This window comes from Exophiala spinifera (assembly GCF_000836115.1).
Source record: "Exophiala spinifera strain CBS 89968 unplaced genomic scaffold supercont1.8, whole genome shotgun sequence".
NCBI lineage: Eukaryota > Fungi > Ascomycota > Eurotiomycetes > Chaetothyriales > Herpotrichiellaceae > Exophiala > Exophiala spinifera.
Genome location: NW_015622520.1, coordinates 1,903,380 through 1,926,444, shown reverse-complemented (window position 1 = coordinate 1,926,444; position 23,065 = coordinate 1,903,380). Strand labels below are relative to the sequence as shown.

Below are 23,065 nucleotides of genomic sequence, written 5' to 3'. Positions count from 1 at the left end.
GAGGAACCTGCCACTGAGGAGCCCGCTGTCGAGGAGCCCGCTGTCGAGGAGCCCGCCGCTGAGGAACCTGCAGCAGAGGAGCCCGCCGCTGAGGCAGATCCTGTTGCCGAAGTCGCAGTAGAAGAGCCTACGGCCGAAGATCCTACGGCCGAAGATCCTGCGGTTGACGAAAGAGGTCCTGACGCTGCGGACGTTGCGGCTGCGGCTGCGGTCGTTGCTGGAGCTGCTGGAGCTGCTGGAGCTGCTATAGGCTCTGCTAGCAGAGGCCATAGGCGCCGTCGTACACGAAGGGACTCTCATGATGTTGATCTGCATGGCCATAAGGCGAAACTTGAGAGAACAAAAGACGAAGCCGGGCTTTTTGACAGTGCTCTCGCCCGACAAATTTCCAAGGCTAAGGAGCGAGAGCTTGCTCGTCACGATACTGAAGAATACAAGGAAAAGGTACGAGAAAGACGCGAAAGGCACGAAGCACGACGTCAAGCCGAACGAGCACAGCGAGAAGCAAAAGAAGCAGCAATGATAGAAGAGGAAAGACGGAAACGCCACGAAGATAGTGAAAGACAACGACTAGCCAATCAAATCCATGTAAGAGCAGAGGCTGAACGCGAACGGAGACGACAAGCGAGAGAAGAAAGGAAAGCAAGAGAAAGGGAGGAAGCAACTGCGGGAACCGATGAGGGAGGCGAGTTGAGAAGAACCCGCCGGCCTAGTCATGCAGGATCCAACAGTGACAGAAGCAATTCAGGATCCGGAATTCCAGCCCTCCTGAGGAGAATGGGAGCTGGAGAGAGCGACACCAAGCCTCTGTTGTTTCTCAGAGTCAACGACCCCGACCCCCCAAAAAGAAGTCACCGCGAGCATCGGCACAGGGCTCTTGATTCTGACCATGACAGGAACAGCGCTGGTGAAGAGGGCTCTCGTCGACACAGGCATTCGAGGGACCGACCGCATGTGGAGAGGCACTCCAGCTCACGAGGTCAGAAGTATTATCACGAGCCAAGGATGGGGATTATCGAGAAGGTGCTCAACACGATTGCCGGAAGAGCATGAGCAATGATTTTCATTTGTATTCAATGATACCAGCAGCGAGCGTTACGCGGAACAGATTTCTCACGAAGATTGGGTGTATCAACAGGGCGCATTCATTATGTTTTTCTCCTTGGGATCAGCCATGGCCCCGTTCTGGCTGAGGGAAGGGGTTTTTGTATGTTCAAGTATAAAACGGGGAGGTGATGTACACGGCACATAAAGGGACATGATGACAGCAGAGAGTTTCTTCGATAGATACCTACCTAGTCAATCGTTTGTAATATGGCATGTATTGGGGCGTGTTTAATCACCATCAGTAGGTATTTCTCTTCATTCTGGGAAGCACAAGTCTCAATGTTCACGTTCTCGGCGGTTGCCAGTCGGAATGGTGGTCCAACCAGATGCAGAGGGTGTATTGCGTCCTGTCGTGGATTATGGGTTGATGATCGGGGAGGTGAAAGTTTGTGTCGTGTAGAGAAGAAGTGCGCCGTTGGGATATCCGAGGCGTTTCTTTGGATATCTCTGTATCCGTAAATAGGCAATGTGTGCGTCGATGGATGAACTACCACTCCGTAGGTCCATTTGCCCGCATGTGCCCGCCGCCCTCGTTATCGTTATCATCCCACCTGGCTTTGGATACGGACAAGTCCTTCAGGCCGGGTCAGGCAGGTCGGTAACCGGCAAACTGGGCAGGTGGCCACTTTGGCCGCGGTGGTGGGGGATGGTGTTTTGTGGTGGAATTTGTTTTTCACCTGCCAGAAGAACACAAGTTGATTATCGTCATGGCCAATGAGTACGGCGTTGATCATTGGGATCCTCCCTTTGTCCAGCTGGGCACAGGGTTCATGTTGAGACCCTGGTACTTTATCACAATCAATTACATACATATTTACTCCTCACGCGTCATCCATTATTTATTCTGGCTGCGACTTTCGGCTTCGGATAAACAATTTGCCAACTGATTCATTTGCTCCTCCGTCCGTCCTGCTCGTTCTACTCGTGCTTGTTTGCCCAGTCACACACGGCGAGATACCTGTCGCCAAAGTGCTTGGACTGAGGGGTGCGCATCTAATTGTTCCATCGTGTACTTTACAAAACACCCAAGAACGACAGCATACCTACGACTTGCCGAACATGGGTTCGACTACTCAATCGTTCAAGGCCGAGGCCGTCTTCCCTAGCACTAGCCCGCCGTTTGTGCAATTCGCAAGCAGGCGCAGTGTGGTGCACAGTACCAAGGGCATGGTCGCATGTACGCAACCTCTAGCAGCCGAGGCGGGACAGAGGATACTGAAGATGGGTGGGAATGCAGCCGTATGTTTTCTGTCTTGGCTCCTCGTCCGGAGACCTGTCTAATGCTCGCATGTGCTGTTAGGACGCCGCGGTCGCAGTCGGTACGAGCTCTCGTGCACTCAAACTCTGGCATACCCAGACGCGACTAACCTCTGCACAGCCGCAGCGTTAAACATGACCGAACCCTCGTCGACCGGGATAGGAGGAGACATGTTCTGCTTATTCTTCGATGCCAAAACAAAAAAGGTGCACGCCTTGAACGGCTCCGGTAGAAGTCCAAAGAATACCACGGTCGAACAAGTGCGGAAAGAGCTGGGCCAGCAGAGAGTAAACATACCTACGCATAGTGCACTCGCCGTGACTGTCCCCGGTGCAGCGGCGGGGTGGGTCGACACTATTGCCAAGTTTGGTAGTGGGAAGGTCAGTATGGAGCAGATCCTCACGCCGGCCATCGAGCTGGGCGAGGAAGGGTTCCCCGTCAGTGAATTTGCGGCAAGCTTTGTAAGTCAACGGACCACCACAAGGCCAGTTGGGGTGGAACTGATGAGCGCGTCTGGAACAGTGGCAAGCAGGCGAGGCAGACCTGAAGCGGGCCTCGCCGAATTTCAGAGAGATGCTGAAACGAGACAAGAAAGCGGATCAGTTCGTCCGGGCTCCGAGAGCCGGTGAGATCATGCACAACCCTTGTCTGGCAAAGACGTTTCGGGCCTTGGCGGCCGAGGGCAAGAAGGGGTTCTACACGGGCAGGATCGCCAAGAGTATCGTCGACGTGCTTCAGTCTTCGGGCGGGTTTATGGAACTGTCGGATCTGGAAGACCATATGAACCGCGGAGCAGACGAACCTGAAGCTATCTCGCTCAAGTTCCGCGGCCAGAATGTGAAGAACAAAGGGCAACAAAGGCTGACAGACAGTGTGGGAGATTACTTCGTCGAACTGTGGGAACATCCTCCCAACGGACAGGGTATTGTGGCGCTGATGGCCCTGGGGATTTTAGAGGAGCTGGAACGGACTGGCAAGATCCAGACATTTGCGCTGGAAGACCACAACAGCGCCTCGTACTTGCATGCGGTGATTGAGGCCCTCCGGATCGCGTTTGCAGATGCAGCCTGGTGGGTGACGGATCCCGAGTACATGCCGGTCAAGTCTGCCGAGTTGATCTCGAGAGAGTACCTGGCCGAGCGAGCGAAGTTGTTCAACAAGGACAAAGCCGTCAATCACGCACATGGCAAACCCCGCAGCCCGGCCCAGAATCACAGTGACACGGTCTACTTTGCCGTCGCAGACAAGGACGGCAACGGGTGCAGTTTCATCAACTCGAACTACGAAGGGTTCGGGTCTTGTATTATTCCGCAAGGGTGTGGCTTTACGCTGCAGAACCGAGGGTCGAACTTTGAGTTGGGACCGGACGATCATCCGAACATCTACCAGGGCGGAAAGAGACCCTACCATACCATCATCCCGGGGATGATCACTCATGGGGATGGGGATGAGAGGCAGCTGCATTCGGTGTATGGTGTCATGGGAGGGTTCATGCAGCCCCAGGGCCATGTGCAGGTGTTGCTCAACATGGAGGTGTTTGGGATGAATCCTCAACAGGCACTGGACGCACCGAGGATCTGTATTGGTGCGGGAAATCCGGAGCAGGGAGAGAATCAGATGAACGTGGTGTATATGGAGGAAGGGATTGATGAGGGAGTGGTCAGGGTGTTGAAGAGTATGGGTCACGATGTCGAGGTCGTGAATGGATGGAGTCGAGGGAAATTTGGACGAGGGCAGGTTATCAGAAGGCATGTTGATGAAGAGACAGGGCAGGCTGTGTTCAGTGGTGGAAGTGATTTGAGGGGCGACGGGATGGCCATTCCTGTATAGATAGTGAGCTGAGCAGAACAATGCTCGAGCATGCCGTATCCGTGTGTCTGTATCCAGAGATGATGGAGACAAGGCTGGACCGCGCCGGGGACTGACTCGATTGCGTAGCGACAAAGGGATCGCGGGACACAAGCATTGAGGCTTGGACCATCCGGCGCCACCCGGGGAAGATCAGGGCCAGACCAGGATGAGGGAGTCGTCGACGACTACAGTATTGTGAAGCACGGTATCTTGGTGAGGTAAAATATTGCATCTCGAGCCAACGGATGGAGCAGTTCTTTATACAACAGTGCAGACCTACCCGTGTGCACATACAGGACAGTACCGTTCTTCTCGTTACTGTCGATCGAGCACGGATATTCCGGTAGCAGGTTGTACCACTTTCGTCGTCGACCTGCCTTTATCAGTCAAGGCTCCTTTTGAGTTTGACAGTAAGCTTGGTGAGCTTGAACAAGCTTCCCCCGTCTGGTAAATATCTCAGGCCCGGTGGGTGGGTTGCATTCTGCGTGGGCGGCCCTTATCTCTACAATCCTTACTCGTCCTTGGTACGTACAGTAGCCGCAGGATGGAGTATTTATCGAGCGCACGATCATACCTCGATGCCAGCAGCGACGAGGCACGCGAATCACCAGCGGCGATAAGCATCCCGGTTTCTGCTGTACAAGCTTCCCCCGACTTTTCCTTCCAACTAGTTCCTGATAGTACATACGAGTCGATATCCATCCATGAGGCGACGGTCAAATCATCAGTCATTCCGACCTCGCCCACTGCGTCATGGGAAGAGCCTTGTTCGTGATAACCTTGAACAAGCAGCTGCTAGTCACCCCATCCACCAAACTTACCTCGGTCGCTTGTACCTTGTGCCTCTCGCAGCATCAGCCAAGGTAGCATTGATGTCGGTTCCCATCAACCACTCACTCCGCTTGCTCTTCAGACGCAATGCTCCATTCGACCTCAAGCAAGGCAACTATTCGTCTCCTCCTTCTTCGCCTCTCGCTTCCTGCCGTCAATCGCCTTCCTCTCTGGCCTCCAGGTTACCATGAAGTGGAGCAAAGAGCTTCATCGTGCATCACAAGCTATCTGAATCAAGATGCCTTGGGTGACAAGGTAAGGCGACTAGCTACGTAACTCTCGATCAGCCATTTCTTTTTATTATTATTTATTTACCTGCTGAGGTCTTGTCTTGTCCTGACCTGCGCGGAAGTGGTTGGTTGCCTCCTTGTCCTCACCATGAAGCTTTCCCTCGTTACCTTGGCCTTGGGCCTGGCTTCATTCGTTACAGCACGCAGAACAGGCTCACATATCGGCAAACAGCTTCCTCAACCTAAGAGGAACCTTGCACCGAGATCAGCGGCTCCAGCTCCAGCTCATCCACAACTTGAGAAACGAGCGCCTGAGCATCAGTTCTTGACAAACGCCACCAAGAGTATGTTTTACTTTCCCACGAGATGTTGTACCCTTCCTTTTCTTTGTGACTAATGCCACTCAGAGTTCGCTGTCAATGGAAGCGCAATTCCTGAGGTCGATTTCGACGTGGGCGAATCCTACGCCGGTCTTCTACCCATTTCGGATGCCAAAGACTCCCCAGAACTCTACTGGTGGTTCTTCCCTTCGACCAATCCTGCAGCGAAGAACGAGATTCTCATTTGGCTCAATGGTGGCCCTGGGTGTAGTTCTCTAGAGGGCCTTTTACAAGGTTAGAAACGAAAAGAAAAGTCCATCATCGAGTTCTGCTAACCCAACAAACCCCAGAAAACGGACCCTTTCTATGGCAATACGGTACCTTCAAGCCTGTGCAGAATGTCTGGTCTTGGACCAATCTAACCAACGTGGTCTGGGTGGAACGTGAGTCGAACAAGGAACCAAATATGTGTCGACAAGAACAAATGCTGACACTCTCCATCCATCACAGAACCCGTGGGCACCGGTTTCTCTCAAGGCACAGTCACCGCGACTTCTGAAGAAGACGTGGCGTCGCAGTTCTTGGGGTTCTTCAAGAACTTCGTCGAGACCTTCTCCATGCAGGGCTACACGGTCTACATCGCCGGCGAGTCGTACGCCGGATACTATGTGCCGTACATCGCGGACGCCATGTTCAACGCCAACGATACCGAGTACTACAACATCAGCTCCATCCTGATCTACGACCCCAGTCTGAGCTACGACGTGGTTCAGGAGCAACTCCCTGCTGCGGCGTTTGCGAACTACTGGGCCGATGCACTGTACCTGAACAAGACGTACATGGAGTCGTTGAACAATATGTCGGACGTTTGTGGGTACACGTCGTTTTTGGAAGAGGCCCTGACGTTTCCACCCAAGGGCCCTCTGCCGTCACCTCCAAACCTCGACCTCGAGGACGACAGTTGCGACACCTTTGACTCGCTGTTCTATGCCATCTCTGAGGTCAACCCATGTTTCGACATCTATCAGATCTTCACGACGTGCCCACTTCTCTGGGACGTGTTGGGATTCCCCGGATCGTTCGACTACGTTCCTGACGGAGCCACCATCTACTTCAACCGCACAGACGTGCAAAAGGCCATCAATGCGCCGGTGCAGCCATGGGCAGAATGCGCCAGTGATCCGGTCTTTGTCAACAACACGGACCTGTCGACCCCGTCGGCGCTGAGTGTGCTGCCCGGCGTGATTGAGAAAGCGGACCGTGTCATCATCGGCCATGGAATCATCGACATGGTCCTGATCTTCAATGGGTCGTTGGTCGCCGTGCAGAACATGACGTTCAACGGAGCACAAGGCTTCTCGGTTCCACCGTCACAATGGGACGACTTTTACGTTCCGTACCACGTGTCGTACGATAACCAGCTGGGGACGATAGCCGGTGCAGGAGTCATGGGTCAATATCATACCGAGAGAGGATTGACGATGGTGACGGTTCAATTGTCGGGTCACATGGTTCCTCAGTATGCTCCCAGTGCGGCGTATAGACAGCTCGAGTTCCTGCTGGGACGTATTCCTGATTTGGGGACCGTGGGACCATTTACGACGATGAAGGATGGAAGTTATTGATGGGGGAGCTGTTGTACATAGCTTAGAACAGATCAATAATATGATAATCAAGGCTCGGTAACGTACAGCGAGTAAAGTGAGCCACTGCGAGGGAGGCGATCTGGTAAAATGTCCTCGCTGTAGGTGCGATAGATGTCGATTTAGTACAATGCAAACGTGTTATCTTATCGTATCGCAGGGTGATCTTATCATATCTCTTTTCACCTCGGCCATACCCCTGATGTCTTTGGGGATAGCCTGGTCGAGTCTAAACGCAGGACTGCGCCAGTCGTCCGCTCGGTGATCCCAGGCGCAGAGCTACTCAGCCGACTGCTCCCATCGAAAGTTGATGAAGCTTTTGATTGGATGTGTCATGGCGCCGTCCTTTCGTACCTTCATCATCCCATCTGCATATACGAGGTATCGCTAGCCTGATTAGCGTGATCAGCCTGATCAAACTACCTTCGCCTCGCGCTGCCCACCCTCTTTGAGTCCGTCTCTCCTCACGTCCCTGCCCTCAAATATTTCGGACGCTTCTGTTCGTACCAGTATACATCTTCTGGAACTTTGACTGATCTCCCTTTGTGGTTGACAAAATGAGTGCCAACTTGATACCGGCGAACGTTTCAAACTATCCCGGTAGCGATCAAATAGCCGAGCAGGATGCTGCTGAACACGGGACTATCTCTGGTGCAGGACCAGCGGCAGAAGCTGAGCCCAGCGATAACACGTCCCCTCCAGTCACGGCGGCGGCAGCAGGGCCGGAGCGGCTGACAGTTCCCGAAGTACCTAGCGGCTTTGGGGCAGATGGCAAAATGCCGGGGTCAGTCTGCCGTGATTTACGTCGCTTGATGGCTGGGTAAACTCACGGCGCTTTCCTATACTAACGGTTTCTCAGGAATGCAACGCAGCTCACCGGCGAGCAGTGGACGGAAATCATCAACGTCAACAAGTTACTTTGTGGCTATCAGATACGAGAAGACGTACGAGATATCGTCCGGGCTCGGTATCCTGGTACGCTAGCCGACCATGTGTATTCTTTCTTATTGCTAACCTAGACCCAGCGTTCACTTTACAGCGCGAGCCTGGGGGCGTCCATGGATCGTGGCCCGAAAAATCGCCTGGCAAGATTCGACACGGTCAAGACCAGACGACTGAAGCAAGATCTCGTGTTAGTCAGCGCGCTCGTGAAAAATTGCCCGCGAAAACGCCTGTGACAGCAGCTGGCGAGCGCCCACCTGCTCAAGACAAAAAGAATGAGGCAGAAGAGGATCATGGTGGTCCTCCCCTCTTTGTTAAAACGCGGTCAGGAAAAACTATCGAGATTAGTTTTAACTCAGTCAACACAGTGGGTGACGTGAAGTCAAAGATCCAAGAAAGGGAAGGGGTCCATCCCGATATACAGCGTCTGGTGTTTGCAGGCAGGCAGCTCCAGGACCACGAAAAGCTTTCAGACTACCATATTCAAAAGAAGGGCGTCTTGCACCTAGTACTAAGGATGCCACCGAACTCGACAGAGAACCCAAAGCAAGGTGGAGATCGTGTCCACTATATACCGGAGTATGAAGTTCTAGATGCATCATCTATACAAATCAAGGAGACAAACAGTGAATTCCAACAGTCACTAGCTATGAATGGATTCACTTCCAGATGTATAGAGGCTGGGTTGTAAGTAATTTGTATAACAACGCGATTATTTCAACTTACAATCCCTACCAGGTCGAGCGGAGCTTACGGTGTCTCTGCGGACGTGTCGTCTATATGGCAACGGACAAAGTCAGACACAACTCAGGCTACGGCTAAGGGGGCGAATAGGGAGATTCATGCGGTTTACAACGTAAGTGATCCTTTATTATGGCACTTCCATCTGACGAAATCAGTTTCCACGAGTACGAGTTTTATTGGACGAGCAAGATCTTGTCCTCTCAGAAAAGTGTCAAGCAGAGCTCCGGCGGATAGTTGAGAATCCGGCATTCGAACTAGTTCAGCAATTCTACCGGCGCTTTGGTCAATCCTAATAATCTGTGCTTTGGCGTGGCCATATTCTGACGACTGCTAACTAGGTCATTTCTTCGTCATTTCGGTTCAGCTTGGCGGCCAACAGCGAACTTCGCAGTATGCACAGTCAACCTCTTCCACGCAAAGCAAACAACAGTTGGATAAGCTCAGGACCGAGGTTGGGCTAAGCGTGAATGCACAATTTGCCTCAGCGTCAGCAAAATATGCCACTGAACGAAAAGTGTCCAAAGACGAAGCAGAACAGCTTTCAGCCGATCTTGCCTTCTTGGGCCTCAGTGCCTGTGGTGGCAATACGTTAATCGGTGCCAAGTGAGTACAAATCGACATTATACTCCGTCCACAACGTACTAATATTGGTGGTAGTATACCCGAATGGGCAAATACCCTCGCAACGCACGAAGGGTGGAGAGTCATTGAAGTATGCAACCATGTGTTTTGGTACGCTGCTGCTGCTGCTTACCATTGCTGCAGCAAGAGACTGTACAATCGTTGCCGGATTTGATCGGGAAGGTCGCCAGTTGGGAGTTCGTTCCCCGCCTGTTCGCTGAGATAGCAAATACCCGCGGGTATGGAGACAGGACGTGGACCGGCCGAATCAAGCTTATGCGGTATACCTCATCGGAAGAGGTCAAAGATCGAGATGATTCATCGACGGAGAGCTCGACTCAAAGTGGCCCTTCGAACTATGGCTCAGCGAACAAGGACGAAGAAGATCAACATGATTCATCGGAGGAGAACCCAACTCAACGTCAACCATCGAACCAGGGCTCAGCGAACCAGGACGAAGAAGATCAACATAATTCATTGACGCAGAACGAAATTCAATGGGATCCATTAAAATGGGACGAAGTTGACGGTGGTGCATTAGTTCTCCAGCCGAAAGCGAGCGAAAGGGAGGAATTGTTAGTTCCAGATCCAATTTTCGTCGTACGAAACGCTACCAGAAGCGACAATTCTGCCGATGGACGACTCCTTGAGGTACGAGGCGTACGTTGTTCCAAAATGGAGTATGTTAACCCACATCACAGTTACGTGCGGACTGTCCTGTTCATCTGTCGACCAACTATAACTTGCAACGCGACATGAATCCTGACAACCAGCTCACTGGGATCTTCGTGGCTGCCGACGGAACAATAAAGGACGACACACATGGGAGGTTTGTGTGCCGTTTTTCCTTTCGCAGGGTTGGTGAGAAAGGCACCTGGAAACCTCAGCTCCCAGGACAGGTCATCAAATCCGGAGAAAGCGTGAACCTCTACTGTCATTCTGTCGGATTGGGTCCCTATTCGGACGTCAATTCGCCGCCTGCTGAAGCTTCTCCAGTCTGTGTCACACCGAATGGGAAGCTCTTCGTTCCTATTCCCGGCTTCACGAAATCGGCAGGGGTAAGAAAGCTCATCCAGGACTATGACTTGGGCAAACTCGGCAACGACGATTACTACGCTGCTTTTGAAAAAATGGGATTTGTCTCCGACGCATCGTGGCCACTTTCCCAGTTCGCGGTTACGTCCTCACCCGAAGAAGCCTGGTTTACCCCAGCATCTACAACTACCTTCTGGGGCCGGGTCAAATCAAGATTTAAAAAGTCTCCCAGGGTGGACTACAAGAGTTTGCAGACACCAGAGTGGAAGGATCGTGACCTAAATTGGTCACACGTCCGCGAGCAATACTGCAAGCCAGGAGAATCGAAGGGCCACCACCAAGATGGCTTGGCTGGACACGAGCCAGCCGTATTCACCATTCTATTCGAGTGATAGATGATACAGTTCGTAAGATGAAACAGGCCTCATACGTCAACGACGAACTGATGTCTTTTTCACCATTGCTTTGATTTTCCGCCACGCCCGTTGAGCGTTGACTGCACCACTGTCAAGACCTTGATGTGTCACTCGGGGCCACCATCCTCGACACTAAATACTGTCAATTCGCACTATCTTCGGGTGAACTTGGTATACCGGGTTCTTTCAGGACGGATCAATTCTCGCATAGACTGTGACGAAAACCCAAGTTTTGCCTGTGGTTGGCACAGACAATCAGAGTCTCTTGGTAAAAAGCCTACCAAATCAACACACAGATTTATCACGGTGAGTCTCGGTACAAAGTACGCATGTGTGCCTGGAGTGTGGCCCGAAGATGGTGCGAAATGAGGACATACTACCAGTGTACTGTAGGTGTGAGGGTTCCGACAATGGTGCCTACATTATGGCTCCGCATATGAGAAGGTTGCGTGAGGGTAGAGAAAAGTGTCCCACACTGAAGCCAAGCACCACTCGGTCGCAAACTGACAACTGACCCCACATGCAGCTTCTTAGGTTTTGCCTGTGCAGGGGTCCTTTTTCGTGGGGCTGCTGTATTCTCACGCGGGTCTGACTGTACGAGAAACACATCATGGTGAGGGTGAGGAGGAGGGACGTCGGGGAGGGGAGAGGGGTGAGGAAGGATAGTGAGAGTACAAGAGAGTTGGACAAACTGACAAACTGACAAACTGACAAACTGACAAACTGACAAACTGACAAACTGACAAACTGACAAACTGACAAACTGACAAACTGACTATACACGTAACTCTCCCTACTGTACTTCTGTGGTGGCAAGGACTGTAATCGCACCAAAGTCTTCATTTGACGCTGTGTTAGTGAGGGAGACTTGGGGGGGTAATCCCGAATAAACAACCCAAGCACCTGGTGGTAACTAAAGACCTACATACGAATAAATGGAGACGGTAAAGAACGGCCTTTCTGATAATCCGCCCAACACCTACTGACCACTGGCCATGGCCGACGAGCCGTGTTGACCGAATACTGGGTATCTAGGTATAGGTAGATAAGATACCTACACACTAGCGAGCAGTGAAAAGGACACTAACGTAGCAGCTGTAGGACGAGGTGAAGAAGAAGAGACGAGGAGGGTGGGTTCAGTCACGACTGTACCCGTCCCTTGGTGCTCGTAGTAAAGAGTGCCAGAGACAAGTAATAGAAGTCTAGTTAGTTCACTCACGTCTGTGTCTCTTCCGCCCGCTCGTGTCTCTTCCGCCCGCTCGTGTCGTATTTTGGCGTCCGCATTATCCGTTTCGATTCCGTCTGGTGGTGTCGAGACTCGCTCCATGTTTTGTGGGGAACCCGCTTTTCTCACGCACTCGGCCTGACACTCTCTCACTCCATAATCATCATCCTCCTCATCCTCATCATCGTTAGACCGACAGACAGTATTAATCTGGCCCGTCGTGGACGTTGGTTTTTGCTTCCTAAATTACCACCTCTTCAACATCACCGGAATCATATTTGGTACAAGAAGAACCCATCGCTACTTTTCAAGTCTGATCTGTCAACACTCCAGACCCCCATTACCCCGTACCATACCCTCCGGTGGCGGGACTAAATCAACTGCCGAACAACCTACAGGTTCATTTTATTTACCTTCCCGACCACTGACGACCAAACACTCAAACACTCAAACACTCAAACACCAAATATACACATCTCGTGCCCGCCACAAAGGACGACAACACAGGTCTCGAGGATACCGACAGCGTTGTGCTCAAGCGAACTCGTTGCCGTTAACCGCACACCAAAATGAATAACCTCGACGACCTCAAACATAATCTTACCGAGGATAAGGTTCAAAATGAAAAGGTATGAATTCATCATGTATATATACGTACTTCCCTACCCTTATATCGGTTCTTGTCTAACTCCATACACCTCTTTCTCATTTATCTCAAACTGACATTGTTCAAATTTTACTACCTATGCAGCCCTCGACTGCCGTCATCTCGAGAGGCCCATCGCCAAACCGGGGCCAATCACTCCGCGACGTCGACGCCGTAGGCCCCGACCGCGACAACAAGAGAGAATGGCAAAAGAAGCGAGGCATCGACCGATCCAAACAGGTCAGGTTGGTCAAGTTGAGCCACATGCGGTATCAACATCCTGATTTGAATGCGATCACTACATTCTTGAGAGGTAAGTTTGACCTGACACAACTTGGACAATTTCACGCCGCCACCGATCCGTCTCCGGTGTGAATTTTTCCAAACGATAAAGTTCTGACGCCATCATTCTTGTTCCGCCGGAGCATTGTAGATTTCGGAATGCACGTCACCAAAAAGGGCGACGGAGAACGGTGGTTCCGCGGCTACGGACCGGACCAGTACGTGTACTACGCCAAACAAGGGCCGAAAAAGTACCTGGGCGGGTCGTTCGAGGTCGAGTCGCGCGAGGACCTCGAAAAGGTGCTCAAGCTGCCCGGCGCCACCGTCTTGAGCGACGGGGTCGAAGAGATGAAGGACGCTCCCGGTGGGGGATACATCGCGACCATCGCCGACCCGGAGGGGTTTCCGGTCAACTTCATCTGGGGCCAAGCTGAGGTCAAGGAGGAACGCGCGAAGCCGGCCAAACTCCAGATCAACGACGAAGTCGACAAGCCTCGACAGAAGGCTTTTCAAAGGTTTGATCCAGGACCGGCTGAAGTTCACAAGGTGAGTAAACTCGATAGTCCTCTTTGCACTCTCGCTCTCAACTCTCGCTCTCCCTCTCGCTTACGTTCACATACACGTTGACATTTCACACCCATACCCACATTCATACTATACTTACCTGGTCACTCACTCACTCACGTACACTTTGCTAATCCGTCCGACCCTCCCTGGGGTGTTTGCGTGTCCTGTAGCTCGGTCACTTTGGTCTCAACGTGCAAGACTTCCCCGCGCAGATGACGTGGTACACGACTCACTTCAACATCGTGCCGTCGGACATCCTCTACGTGCCGCTCGACAAGATCGACCCGGCGACCGGCGCGCCGGCGCGCAAGGAGGTGGCGCTGTTCGCGCACGTCGACCGCGACCGGGACCTCGTCGACCACCACACCTTCTTCATGACGACGCTGTCGCCCGGGGTCGAGAAGCACGTGCACCACTCGTCGTACGAGGTGCACGACTTCGACACCCAGGCCCTGGGCCACCAGTGGCTCGCCGAGAAAAAGTACACGCCCGTCTGGGGCGTCGGCAGGCACATCCTGGGCTCGCAGATCTTCGACTACTGGTGGGACATCAACGGCTTCATGGTCGAGCACTACGCCGACGGCGACCTGGTCAACGTCGACACCCCCATGGGCTACGGCCCCGCCGGCCACGAGGGACTGGCCGTCTGGGGTCCCGACGTGCCCACCGAGTTTCTGGAGTAGCCCCCCCTCCTTTTTTTTTAACAATACTTGTTTCTTGTTCAGGCGGCATCTCGATAGTACATGTGTTTCAGTTAAAGATTACCTCTTAGGCACTCGGTAACTAACTACCTGGTTGATACTACATAAGAATTGTATTGTGTCCTCTTTTGCGCACCGCCTACTGGGGGGTTTTTTTTTGGGAGTACAGCTGCACATACGTTTACCTCGCGACTTACCTACATCACCTACATCCCCACACACCTAGAGGTAGGGTTTCAAGTATTACGTACCTTCTATCCCCGTCGAGGGTTTCGGAGTAGACGTATCCCGTACATTGTAGCCACTGTAACTTTACAGTGGCTACACAACTGCCTGGAGGCATTTTACCCTACCTGCCCAGCCAGCACTCTCTCTCCAATTCAGAACAAAGACGGACACGGAAGGTCAGTACTCAGAGACACTCATCTCTCGGTGCGTAGCGTTCTAATCACTTCTCCCCATAAGCCGAACCGAGTCGAGAGTCTGAGACAGAGTCAGAATCTTTACCACCGGTCTTTTCATTCTGTCATGTTGACCGCTGGCCATGATGACTTGTCATTGATACCGCCATTTAGAATCCAATTCATCTTGATTTGATACTTGTCTACCATCTACCGTCTACTTACCAACCATCCAGGCCACCTCAAATCACCTCTATCCCCGAAATCACCACTGTTCATAGTGGACCTTGTTGATCAATGTACCGATCTTCTCAATCTCAACCCTAATGTCCCCCTTGTCCTCTAGAACCACTCTGGGTTGACGGAAAAATCCAATACCAGCAGGCGTACCGGTCAAGAAAATGGTACCAGCCTCCAAGGTAGTTCCTTGGGACAGGTAGCTGATTTGCTTCTTGATATCGAAAATCATATCCCTGTAGAAAAAACGCCACTCAGTCAGAACGTGTCTAGTCGTCTCGGCAAACAAGCACAAAAACTCACTTGGTGTTGCCATCTTGAACAGTCTGTCCGTTGTAGATGGCCTTGATCGTAAGAGTCTGGGGATCAGGGATGACGTCCTTGGTGACCAAGACTGGTCCGAGAGGACAACTTCCATCCAACCCCTTGGAGAACGACCATTGTGTGGTCAACATCTGCATTGTTCGGGCCGAAACGTCGTTGCTGCAGGTATATCCAAGAACGTAGTCGAGGGCCTTCTCTTCTGGAATGTCACGACCAGTCTTGCCAATCACGACGCAGAGTTCCGCCTCGTAATCCGAAGTTCCATCCTGTGCGGCCTTGGGGACGGGGATGACGGCTGGGTATGGGTCGGCGAGGGCAGTACGGGGTTTCGTGAAGAGGATGGGGGCTTTAGGGAGGGCCATCTTTGCTTCCTGTTTCGTCGAATTTAGCAACTGGAATCACTGCACACAAGAAGTACTGACATTCGCATGGTCCTTGTAGTTCAGACCCAAGCACCGGATATAGTTGCAGTCTTCTCTTGACACGGGCGACAACAGTTGCTTGACAGTGTAGACGATCGATGTGACTTCAGGCGTGAAGATCGAGCCATTGATCAGGTATGCCTCAACCTTCTTGCCCTCAAAAGTGTCGAGACCGACATCTCGGCTGGTGTCTACGAGTTGACCGAGATGGACTCTGTTGTCCTCGTTCGCGATGAAGCGAATGATATGAGTTGCCTTGGTCATCTTGAATCCGACTAAGTACGCGTGGTTGCTCGTTGAATTCTATAGTAGGATTGGGGGTGAGTGTAGGAGGACGAAAGAGCAAGGAGACGAAGTCAAACCAGGTGTAAAACGAATTTGTAAACCATCCCTACCTCAACTGTCGCCATTCCGTGATGGCCCCACGGTGTAGATTTCGTTGTCGCCGCTGTTCGTCGGGATTAACACTTGGACCCCGAATCACCCCGCGGTTGTTGCGGGAAAGGAGGCTCTCGATATGGAGACAAATTGGCGGAGTCTTCTCCGAGTCCCCTTGAGTGACACCGAGACTGCGACGGAGATTGTTCAAATGCCGACGGGGAAGCGCTCGAGGGGGTTGAAGATTGCGTACTCGTACTTGTTGATGGTGGGGGGAACTCCTTCGCACCCGGTGATGACGAGTTCCTACGAGTAGGGTGCCGTCTTCGGGGGGGATGACTCAGCGGTGCACGTGACCATCGGACGCCGAGACTGACACGTGATCTTCTCGCACATCGGCCTTGGCTGTCGTGGCTCGTGCCAACCATCCGTCCTGTCACGTACGTTCCTCGCATGATCCAAGAGAAATCCCCTGCCTAGACATGGTCAAGCGAAGTTTTGCCGATGACTATGGCGAGGGTGCACATCCCAGGATCCTAGAGGCCCTCGCCAGAACCAACCTCTCCCAACAGCCCGGGTATGGCAATGATGAATTTTGTGACAAGGCGAGAACACTCATCCGAGAGAGTATTGGTGTTGACGATGCCTCAGTCTTCTTCGTCACGGGAGGGACCCCGGCCAACTTGATCTCGATTGCGTCTTGTCTCCGGCCACATGAAGCCGTCATTGCAGCGACCTCGGGCCACATTTCAAGCAAAGAGGCGGGAGCCATTGAAGCGACAGGCCACAAAGTCATCCTCGCTCCCGCGACAAATGGCAAGCTGACGCCAAAGTCGATTCAAGTGGCAGTCGATCAAAACTCCATGTTCCCTCACAACGTCAAGCCGCGAATGGTATACATTTCAAATGCGACTGAAACGGGCACAATATACACTAAACAGGAGCTGGAAGTCCTCGCCGACCTTTGCAAGTCCCTTCGCCTCATTCTCTTCATGGACGGTGCTCGCCTTGCAGCTGCTTTGACGTCTTCAGCGAACGACATGTCCTTGCGTGACATTTACGATCTCACCGACATGTTCTGGATTGGCGGCACGAAAGTCGGTGCACTACTAGGCGAGGCGGTTGTCGTCAAGGATAAGAATATTGCTGCGGAGTTTCCTTACCATATGAAACAGCATGGATCGTTACTAGCCAAAGGCCGGGTTCTAGGCATCCAGTTCACCGAGCTCTTTCGCGATGGTTTGATTTTTGACCTTGCGAGGCATGCCAACAACATGGCTGCTGTGATGTCTTCCCACTTTGTCAAGGCTGGTGTCAAGTTACAGGCGACGACCGAGACCAATCAAGTCTTTCCTATTCTACCCAAAACAGTTGTCGATGCCCTGCAGAAAGATTTTGTCTTCTATATCTGGGAACAACTTCCAGACGACAAGGTTGTCATACGACTCTTGACCTCATGGGCCACAAACCTAGAACATGTGGAGGAGCTGAATGCTTGCGTCAGTCAGCTAGCGGGTTCAACAAGGAAACGGCGTCGCACCATGACTAAGCAGGGACACGACGACGGTTCTCAGGGAACAGTAGACATTTTCGAGGAAGAAAACCTCGCTAGAAAAAGTCGTTAGAAAACGCTATTAGAAAAAGTTATTAGACCTTAGAAAGCTACTATAGAATTGGTTTAGGTATCCAAAAGTTGACGCGGTTCCTATAGGCCACAATATTTCCCTGACCGGATGGCTCGAGGCAGATAGTCAGCAAGTGCATCAGGCGATGCCACTGTGCACCGAATCCGTTAATGAACACCTTCCAGGACGGGCATTTACCTTCCAACGTGTTACCTGAGACAACGCACTCAAATGATGATAACGCAGGTAACCAACAATACATCCGACTGTTCCTTTCATCCACAACGGGGTGCTAGGCTGCCTCACAGGCCTCTTCGCTGGGTGTCTCGCTGAAATGGGCCTATTCGGGTCATGTTCAGCGAGCGACCTCCAAATGAGGTGATTTTTGGCGACGAGGCTTTTGCGACGGCGGGTGCGAGTTTGCGGCGATTGCTCAAATCGCTGTTTGGCCATTGGCCCATCTGAGATGAATGATGGACCGCGTGGATCTTGATCCCGCGGACTTCCATTTCCTGGTTCTGGACGACATGGATCCATTTGAGCTGCCGCTTTGATGATATCATGTTCTCCCTGCACGAGCATCGTTGCGTGCCCACCTACTCGCACGAGCACGAGTACCGACTCAGGTCCAGGGTCATTTTGCTTCTTCAAATCTTGATCTCTAAGCCTCCTGACTGGTGGTGATCAGATCAACGATCCCCAGTCTTTGTTTTAGGCTTTCTGCTCATTGGAAGCATTTTTGCCTAGCCGAAGCTTGTAAAACGTCATGACGCACGGCCAGAAGCCATGCTACAACGACTTGAGCGAGCGAGCCATGGATGCAAGTGGCGTGTGCGACACATAACCAGACGGCGATGCGGGTTTAATAATGGTAAGGTCCAAACCCCCTTAAAACCCTCGACGCAGACGGGTTGTCTAGCTCCATTTGCCTCTTCGCGAAAATCCATATAAGATACCCTTCTGCGGTCTATGGAATTTGTTCAAAGAATCATTCAAGAACCCATTGACACGATCAAGTCAACCATCATGGCCCCGTCTGCAGATACCTCGTTCGCCTCCCACGTCACCAACCAGTTCACTTCCTTTGAGAAGGACCGACAGGCTACCTCGAAGGACACCGTCTACGCCACCAGCAATGGCGCTCCCATGCCTCACCCATACGAGGCGCAAAGAGCCGGCGAGAATGGTCCTCTTCTTCTCCAAGATTTCCACCTAATCGACCTCCTGTCACACTTTGACCGCGAACGAATCCCTGAGCGTGTTGTCCATGCCAAAGGCAGCGGCGCACACGGGTTTTTCGAGTGCACAGACCCAGCGGACGATTTGACCCAGCTAGATATTTGGGGCACCAAGGGCAAGAAGTGTCCCATCACCATGCGATTTTCGACGGTCGGGGGCGAAGCTGGTTCGCATGATTGCGCCCGCGATCCTCGAGGCTTTTCGGTGAAACTCAGAACCGACGACGGCAACTGGGACATGGTGTTCAACAACACGCCGGTCTTCTTCTTGAGGGACCCTGCCAAGTTCCCTCACTTCATCCACACACAGAAACGAGACCCGTCGACCCATCTCACGCACGCCGACGACTCTACCATGTTTTGGGACTACCTGTCCCAGAACCCCGAGTCGATCCACCAGGTCATGATCCTCATGGGTGACCGAGGCATCCCCGATGGCTACCGGTTCATGCACGGGTACTCCGGACACACCCTCAAGCTCGTCAAGAAAGACGGCGAGTGGGTGTACTGCCAGATCCACCTGAAGTCGATGCAGGGCACCAAGTTCATCACCCAAGAGGACTCGGCCAACAAGTCCCCGGACCACTCGCAGAAGGACCTGTACGAGGCGATCGAGCGTGGCGAGTTCCCCAAGTGGTCGGTCGAGGTCCAGACCATGACGCCGAAGGAGGCCGAGGAGGTCTGGGAGAAGCAGGGCATCAACGTGTTCGACCTGACCCACGTCTGGCCCCAGAACCAGTTCCCCCTCCGCAAGGTCGGCGAAATGACCCTGAACGAGAACGCCGTCAACTACTTCGCCGAGGTGGAGCAGGTTGCCTTCAACCCGTCGCACATGCCTCCCGGCGTCGAGCCTTCCGCGGACCCTGTCCTGCAGGCCCGGCTCTTCTCCTATCCCGACACGCACAGGCACCGCATCGGCGTGAACTACCAACAACTGCCGGTCAACGCCCCGCGCACGGGGTACAAGTTTGGCAATTTCCAACGCGACGGGTCGATGGCTTTCTACAACCAGGGCGGCCGGCCGGCCTACCTCTCGTCGATCGACCCCATCCAATTCAGGGAGCGGTCCGTCGATCTCGACAGGACCCACGGCCACTTCCAAGGCAGGGCCATCACGTTCTTGTCTCAGATCCGGCCCGAAGACTTCAACGCCCCCCGGGCGCTGTGGGAGAAGGTCTTCGACGAGCCGGCCCGCGAGCGGTTCGTCAACAACGTCTCCGGCAAGATGGAGGCGTGTCGCGACAAGGAGATCTTGAGACGACAGATCGCCATCTTCCGCGAAGTCAGCGAGGATCTCGCTCAGAGACTCGAGAAGGCCACCGGCATCAAAGGCTACGACGGCATCAAGAACATGAAGTTCAACGGTACTCACAACGGCATGGCTACCGATCCCAGTGCAAGGTACGCAAATGGGGTGAAGGCCGCAACGGGTTATTCTTTGGCGGACAACAACGGTGCTCCTACAAAGGGCACGCACAAATGAGTTGAGATATGGCGGGGATTCAACGAAGGCATGTTATGAAATCCTTGTGTTCGTTTTTGAACCTTTGTCACAGAGCGATATGTAATAAAATCAAAATTGTTCTTCAAATACCATGAATAAAAAGAATGTTTTCAATACCATGGTTAAAAAAAATGTTTTCGTCAGAAATGTATGATTGGTGATAGATACCTGAGGCACCGGCGACGCCGGACTTGTTGAAGACAACTTCCACTTTGGTTAGGAGAGGCCGGGTGTCGAGTGCGGTCTCGTCCCCTCGAACCCACCTGACCGCCCGTAGCCCCTTGTTTTCAACCTAGCGACCATAGACACCGACAAAGTTCTCAGAGATGAACGCAATGCCCTCGGCGCGGTAGTAGTCGTCCTCCACATACATCAGGTTTGTATGGTTGGTGTCGAACACGATGTTTTGTGGCGTCGTGAGATTATACTTGGGCCAATGAACCGCGGTGGCTATTTTTGGACGAGACGAGTAATGTAGATAGTTAGTCAACAACGCCAACAACGGTAGGTAGGTGTACGTCGACAGCGAGGGGATTCATCGGAGGGAAGAAAAAACGGTAGAGTTGGACCGTACGAAAACCAAACGCAAAAAAAAGAGAAAAAAAAGGACAATACCTCCTGTACAGTTATGCGACATTTGCATCAAAGACAGCGAAAATGAGGACAAAAGAAGAAGAGAGAAAAAATAAAGGGAGCCAAGGACTCACCATTGTTCACATTAGGATCGAGATCGGCAATGAAACTCGCCCACATTCGAGACATGACATTCGCAAGTCGGTCATACGACCGAGGCATGTTGGCAAAGGGGTCCTTGGCGACAGAGTTGTTGTATCCCTGTCCGGCGGTGTTGTCGAACACAAACGCGACTTCCTGGAAATGAGTCGCCCCGATCTGCGGCGGCACGCCGTTCGGCACCACGTTGAAGTGGTAGCTGTACCCGCTGACGTTTTGGGCCGCCCAGCACATGGACGTGAACCGTCGGGGAGCGTGCATGCTGAGGTCCCCGCCGTAGGCAGACGCGCGCTTGTACTGCTTTCCCAGCAGCGCCCAGGGCCCGGTAGGCCGACCGTCCAGGGTAGCGGGGATGCCGATGCCCGGGATATCAGGGTAAAGGGCGGCGACTGTCTGCGCCGTGGTCGCGTTGGGACCGGTCGACGAGACATAGGCGAGGAATTGCTGGGTGGTGTTGATGCCCTTGCCGCCGAACGAGGTTCCCTCGTCAAAGTTCGCGCCCTGCAGGATGGGGACCTTGACGAACTTGCCGTCGAGAAGTTGTTGAGAGGCCGAGCCCTCGATGAAGTCACCGTCGATGTGCCCTCCCCACCCCGGGACCGTCGCCGTCACGCTGCTGTTGAGAACGTCGCTGAGTCTCTGAATGGGCACCTTGCGCAGGCAGGCGAGCGTGTCGGGCGCGCCGCTGCAGTTGGTCGCCTTGGTGATGTTGTTGTAGTATTTGTCCCACGCGGAGGCGTTGATGGCTGGAGCGAACGGGACGGGGCAGCCGCTCTCCATGATCCCGGCACGGAAGAGTTTGTCATCACGCCCGCCGTAGGCGATGAGCTGCGTTCCGACTGAGTTGCCTCCAGCGGACTCTCCCCAGATGGTCACCTGGGCCGGATCTCCGCCGAACGCGGCGATGTTTTCTTGCACCCAGTGCAGTGCCAGCCGCTGGTCACGGAAGCCCAGATTGGTGACACCCTCCTTCAGGACGGCGGTGCCGAAGAGATACCCGAATGCTTGCAGGCGATAGTTGATACTGACACCAATGAATGGTTTGCCCATGTCGACCGATGCCTGGATGATCTTGCTCAGGTTGTATCGTGGATCCCGGCCTCCTCCCTCGAAAAAGCCTCCGCCATGAATCCAAACTCCCACTGGCAAACTTGCATTCTGTCCGATACCGCTCGGCCTGACGACGTTGAGGGTCAGGCAGTCTTCACTGACAATGTTTCCCAGCACCCATTGGTCACTCCCGTACCCGTAGCATTGATAACCGTACTGGGTGGCATTCTTGGGGCTGTCCCACGTCGTGTTCAGTGACTTTGGCAAGTTGAAGCGTAGTTCTCCTACAGGCGGTTGGGCAAAGGGCATTCCAAGGAAGAGATCCTGATTGTATGACGGGTTGTGAAAACCATAGTAGCTGCCGTTCTTGACCTTGACCGTAGGAACATCGCTTTGTCGGCCTATGAGACCTCCATAGGCCGAAGAAGCGAGTAGGCTCACCCAGAGCAGGCCGAGAAATCGAAGAGGTGATGACGAAAGCATTTTCAACAGTATGTGTTCATCCAGGGGGAGCACATGAAGGAGAAGAACCCAGAGACCCTCGAGGCGACGAGGTCACAAGGATGAGCAGCATCTTGTACCTCAACGGCCACCTGGATGGAACACATTCCGGCTATGGCGGCGTGCAACCCACATACGACGAAGACAATGTGCTGCTGTTCATGAAGTCATCGGCCATGGAGGACTGGACAACTGCCGGCGATTGAAGCGTTCAACGGTAACCGAGAATGCGAT

General features: G+C 53.0%; 9 protein-coding genes across 9 annotated transcripts in view; 7 read left to right on the top strand and 2 right to left on the bottom strand.

The window, feature by feature from the left end:
- The window catches only part of PV08_10729 (uncharacterized protein), a gene marked incomplete at both ends in the record, with an annotated part of 3,474 nt that extends 2,421 nt beyond the window's left edge, over positions 1–1,053 (top strand). The window contains one exon of the mRNA XM_016385043.1: positions 34–1,053. Within this exon, the coding sequence (XP_016231645.1) occupies positions 34–1,053 (1,020 nt within the window). The remainder of the gene's footprint in view (positions 1–33) is intronic.
- Positions 1,054–2,166: 1,113 nt separating this feature from the next.
- PV08_10728 (gamma-glutamyltransferase) lies at positions 2,167–4,195 on the top strand (the record flags this gene model as incomplete). The annotated part of the gene is made up of 4 exons (XM_016385042.1): positions 2,167–2,346; positions 2,408–2,426; positions 2,486–2,826; positions 2,888–4,195. The coding sequence occupies 4 exons, from the start codon at positions 2,167–2,169 to the stop codon at positions 4,193–4,195; spliced, it is 1,848 nt and encodes a 615-aa protein (XP_016231644.1).
- Positions 4,196–5,425: 1,230 nt separating this feature from the next.
- On the top strand, positions 5,426–7,222 carry PV08_10727 (uncharacterized protein; the record flags this gene model as incomplete). The annotated part of the gene is made up of 4 exons (XM_016385041.1): positions 5,426–5,621; positions 5,685–5,891; positions 5,948–6,040; positions 6,108–7,222. The coding sequence occupies 4 exons, from the start codon at positions 5,426–5,428 to the stop codon at positions 7,220–7,222; spliced, it is 1,611 nt and encodes a 536-aa protein (XP_016231643.1).
- Positions 7,223–7,797: 575 nt separating this feature from the next.
- Positions 7,798–10,974, top strand: PV08_10726 (uncharacterized protein; the record flags this gene model as incomplete). The annotated part of the gene is made up of 9 exons (XM_016385040.1): positions 7,798–8,024; positions 8,100–8,215; positions 8,266–8,869; positions 8,921–9,038; positions 9,082–9,208; positions 9,265–9,529; positions 9,584–9,638; positions 9,692–10,198; positions 10,249–10,974. The coding sequence occupies 9 exons, from the start codon at positions 7,798–7,800 to the stop codon at positions 10,972–10,974; spliced, it is 2,745 nt and encodes a 914-aa protein (XP_016231642.1).
- Positions 10,975–12,792: 1,818 nt separating this feature from the next.
- Positions 12,793–14,401, top strand: PV08_10725 (uncharacterized protein; the record flags this gene model as incomplete). Its single annotated transcript, XM_016385039.1, has 4 exons — positions 12,793–12,852; positions 12,975–13,182; positions 13,303–13,697; positions 13,889–14,401. 4 exons carry the CDS (start codon positions 12,793–12,795, stop codon positions 14,399–14,401), a joined length of 1,176 nt encoding a protein of 391 aa, XP_016231641.1.
- A 684-nt stretch (positions 14,402–15,085) lies between these two features.
- Positions 15,086–16,067, bottom strand: PV08_10724 (uncharacterized protein; the record flags this gene model as incomplete). The annotated part of the gene is made up of 3 exons (XM_016385038.1): positions 15,086–15,293; positions 15,361–15,752; positions 15,804–16,067. 3 exons carry the CDS (start codon positions 16,065–16,067, stop codon positions 15,086–15,088), a joined length of 864 nt encoding a protein of 287 aa, XP_016231640.1.
- Positions 16,068–16,663: 596 nt separating this feature from the next.
- PV08_10723 (uncharacterized protein) lies at positions 16,664–17,806 on the top strand (the record flags this gene model as incomplete). Its single annotated transcript, XM_016385037.1, has 1 exon — positions 16,664–17,806. The coding sequence occupies one exon, from the start codon at positions 16,664–16,666 to the stop codon at positions 17,804–17,806; it is 1,143 nt and encodes a 380-aa protein (XP_016231639.1).
- A 1,026-nt stretch (positions 17,807–18,832) lies between these two features.
- Positions 18,833–20,527, top strand: PV08_10722 (uncharacterized protein; the record flags this gene model as incomplete). The annotated part of the gene is made up of 1 exon (XM_016385036.1): positions 18,833–20,527. The coding sequence occupies one exon, from the start codon at positions 18,833–18,835 to the stop codon at positions 20,525–20,527; it is 1,695 nt and encodes a 564-aa protein (XP_016231638.1).
- Positions 20,528–20,840: 313 nt separating this feature from the next.
- On the bottom strand, positions 20,841–22,813 carry PV08_10721 (uncharacterized protein; the record flags this gene model as incomplete). The annotated part of the gene is made up of 2 exons (XM_016385035.1): positions 20,841–20,998; positions 21,256–22,813. 2 exons carry the CDS (start codon positions 22,811–22,813, stop codon positions 20,841–20,843), a joined length of 1,716 nt encoding a protein of 571 aa, XP_016231637.1.
- Between the last annotated feature and the right edge of the window lie 252 nt (positions 22,814–23,065).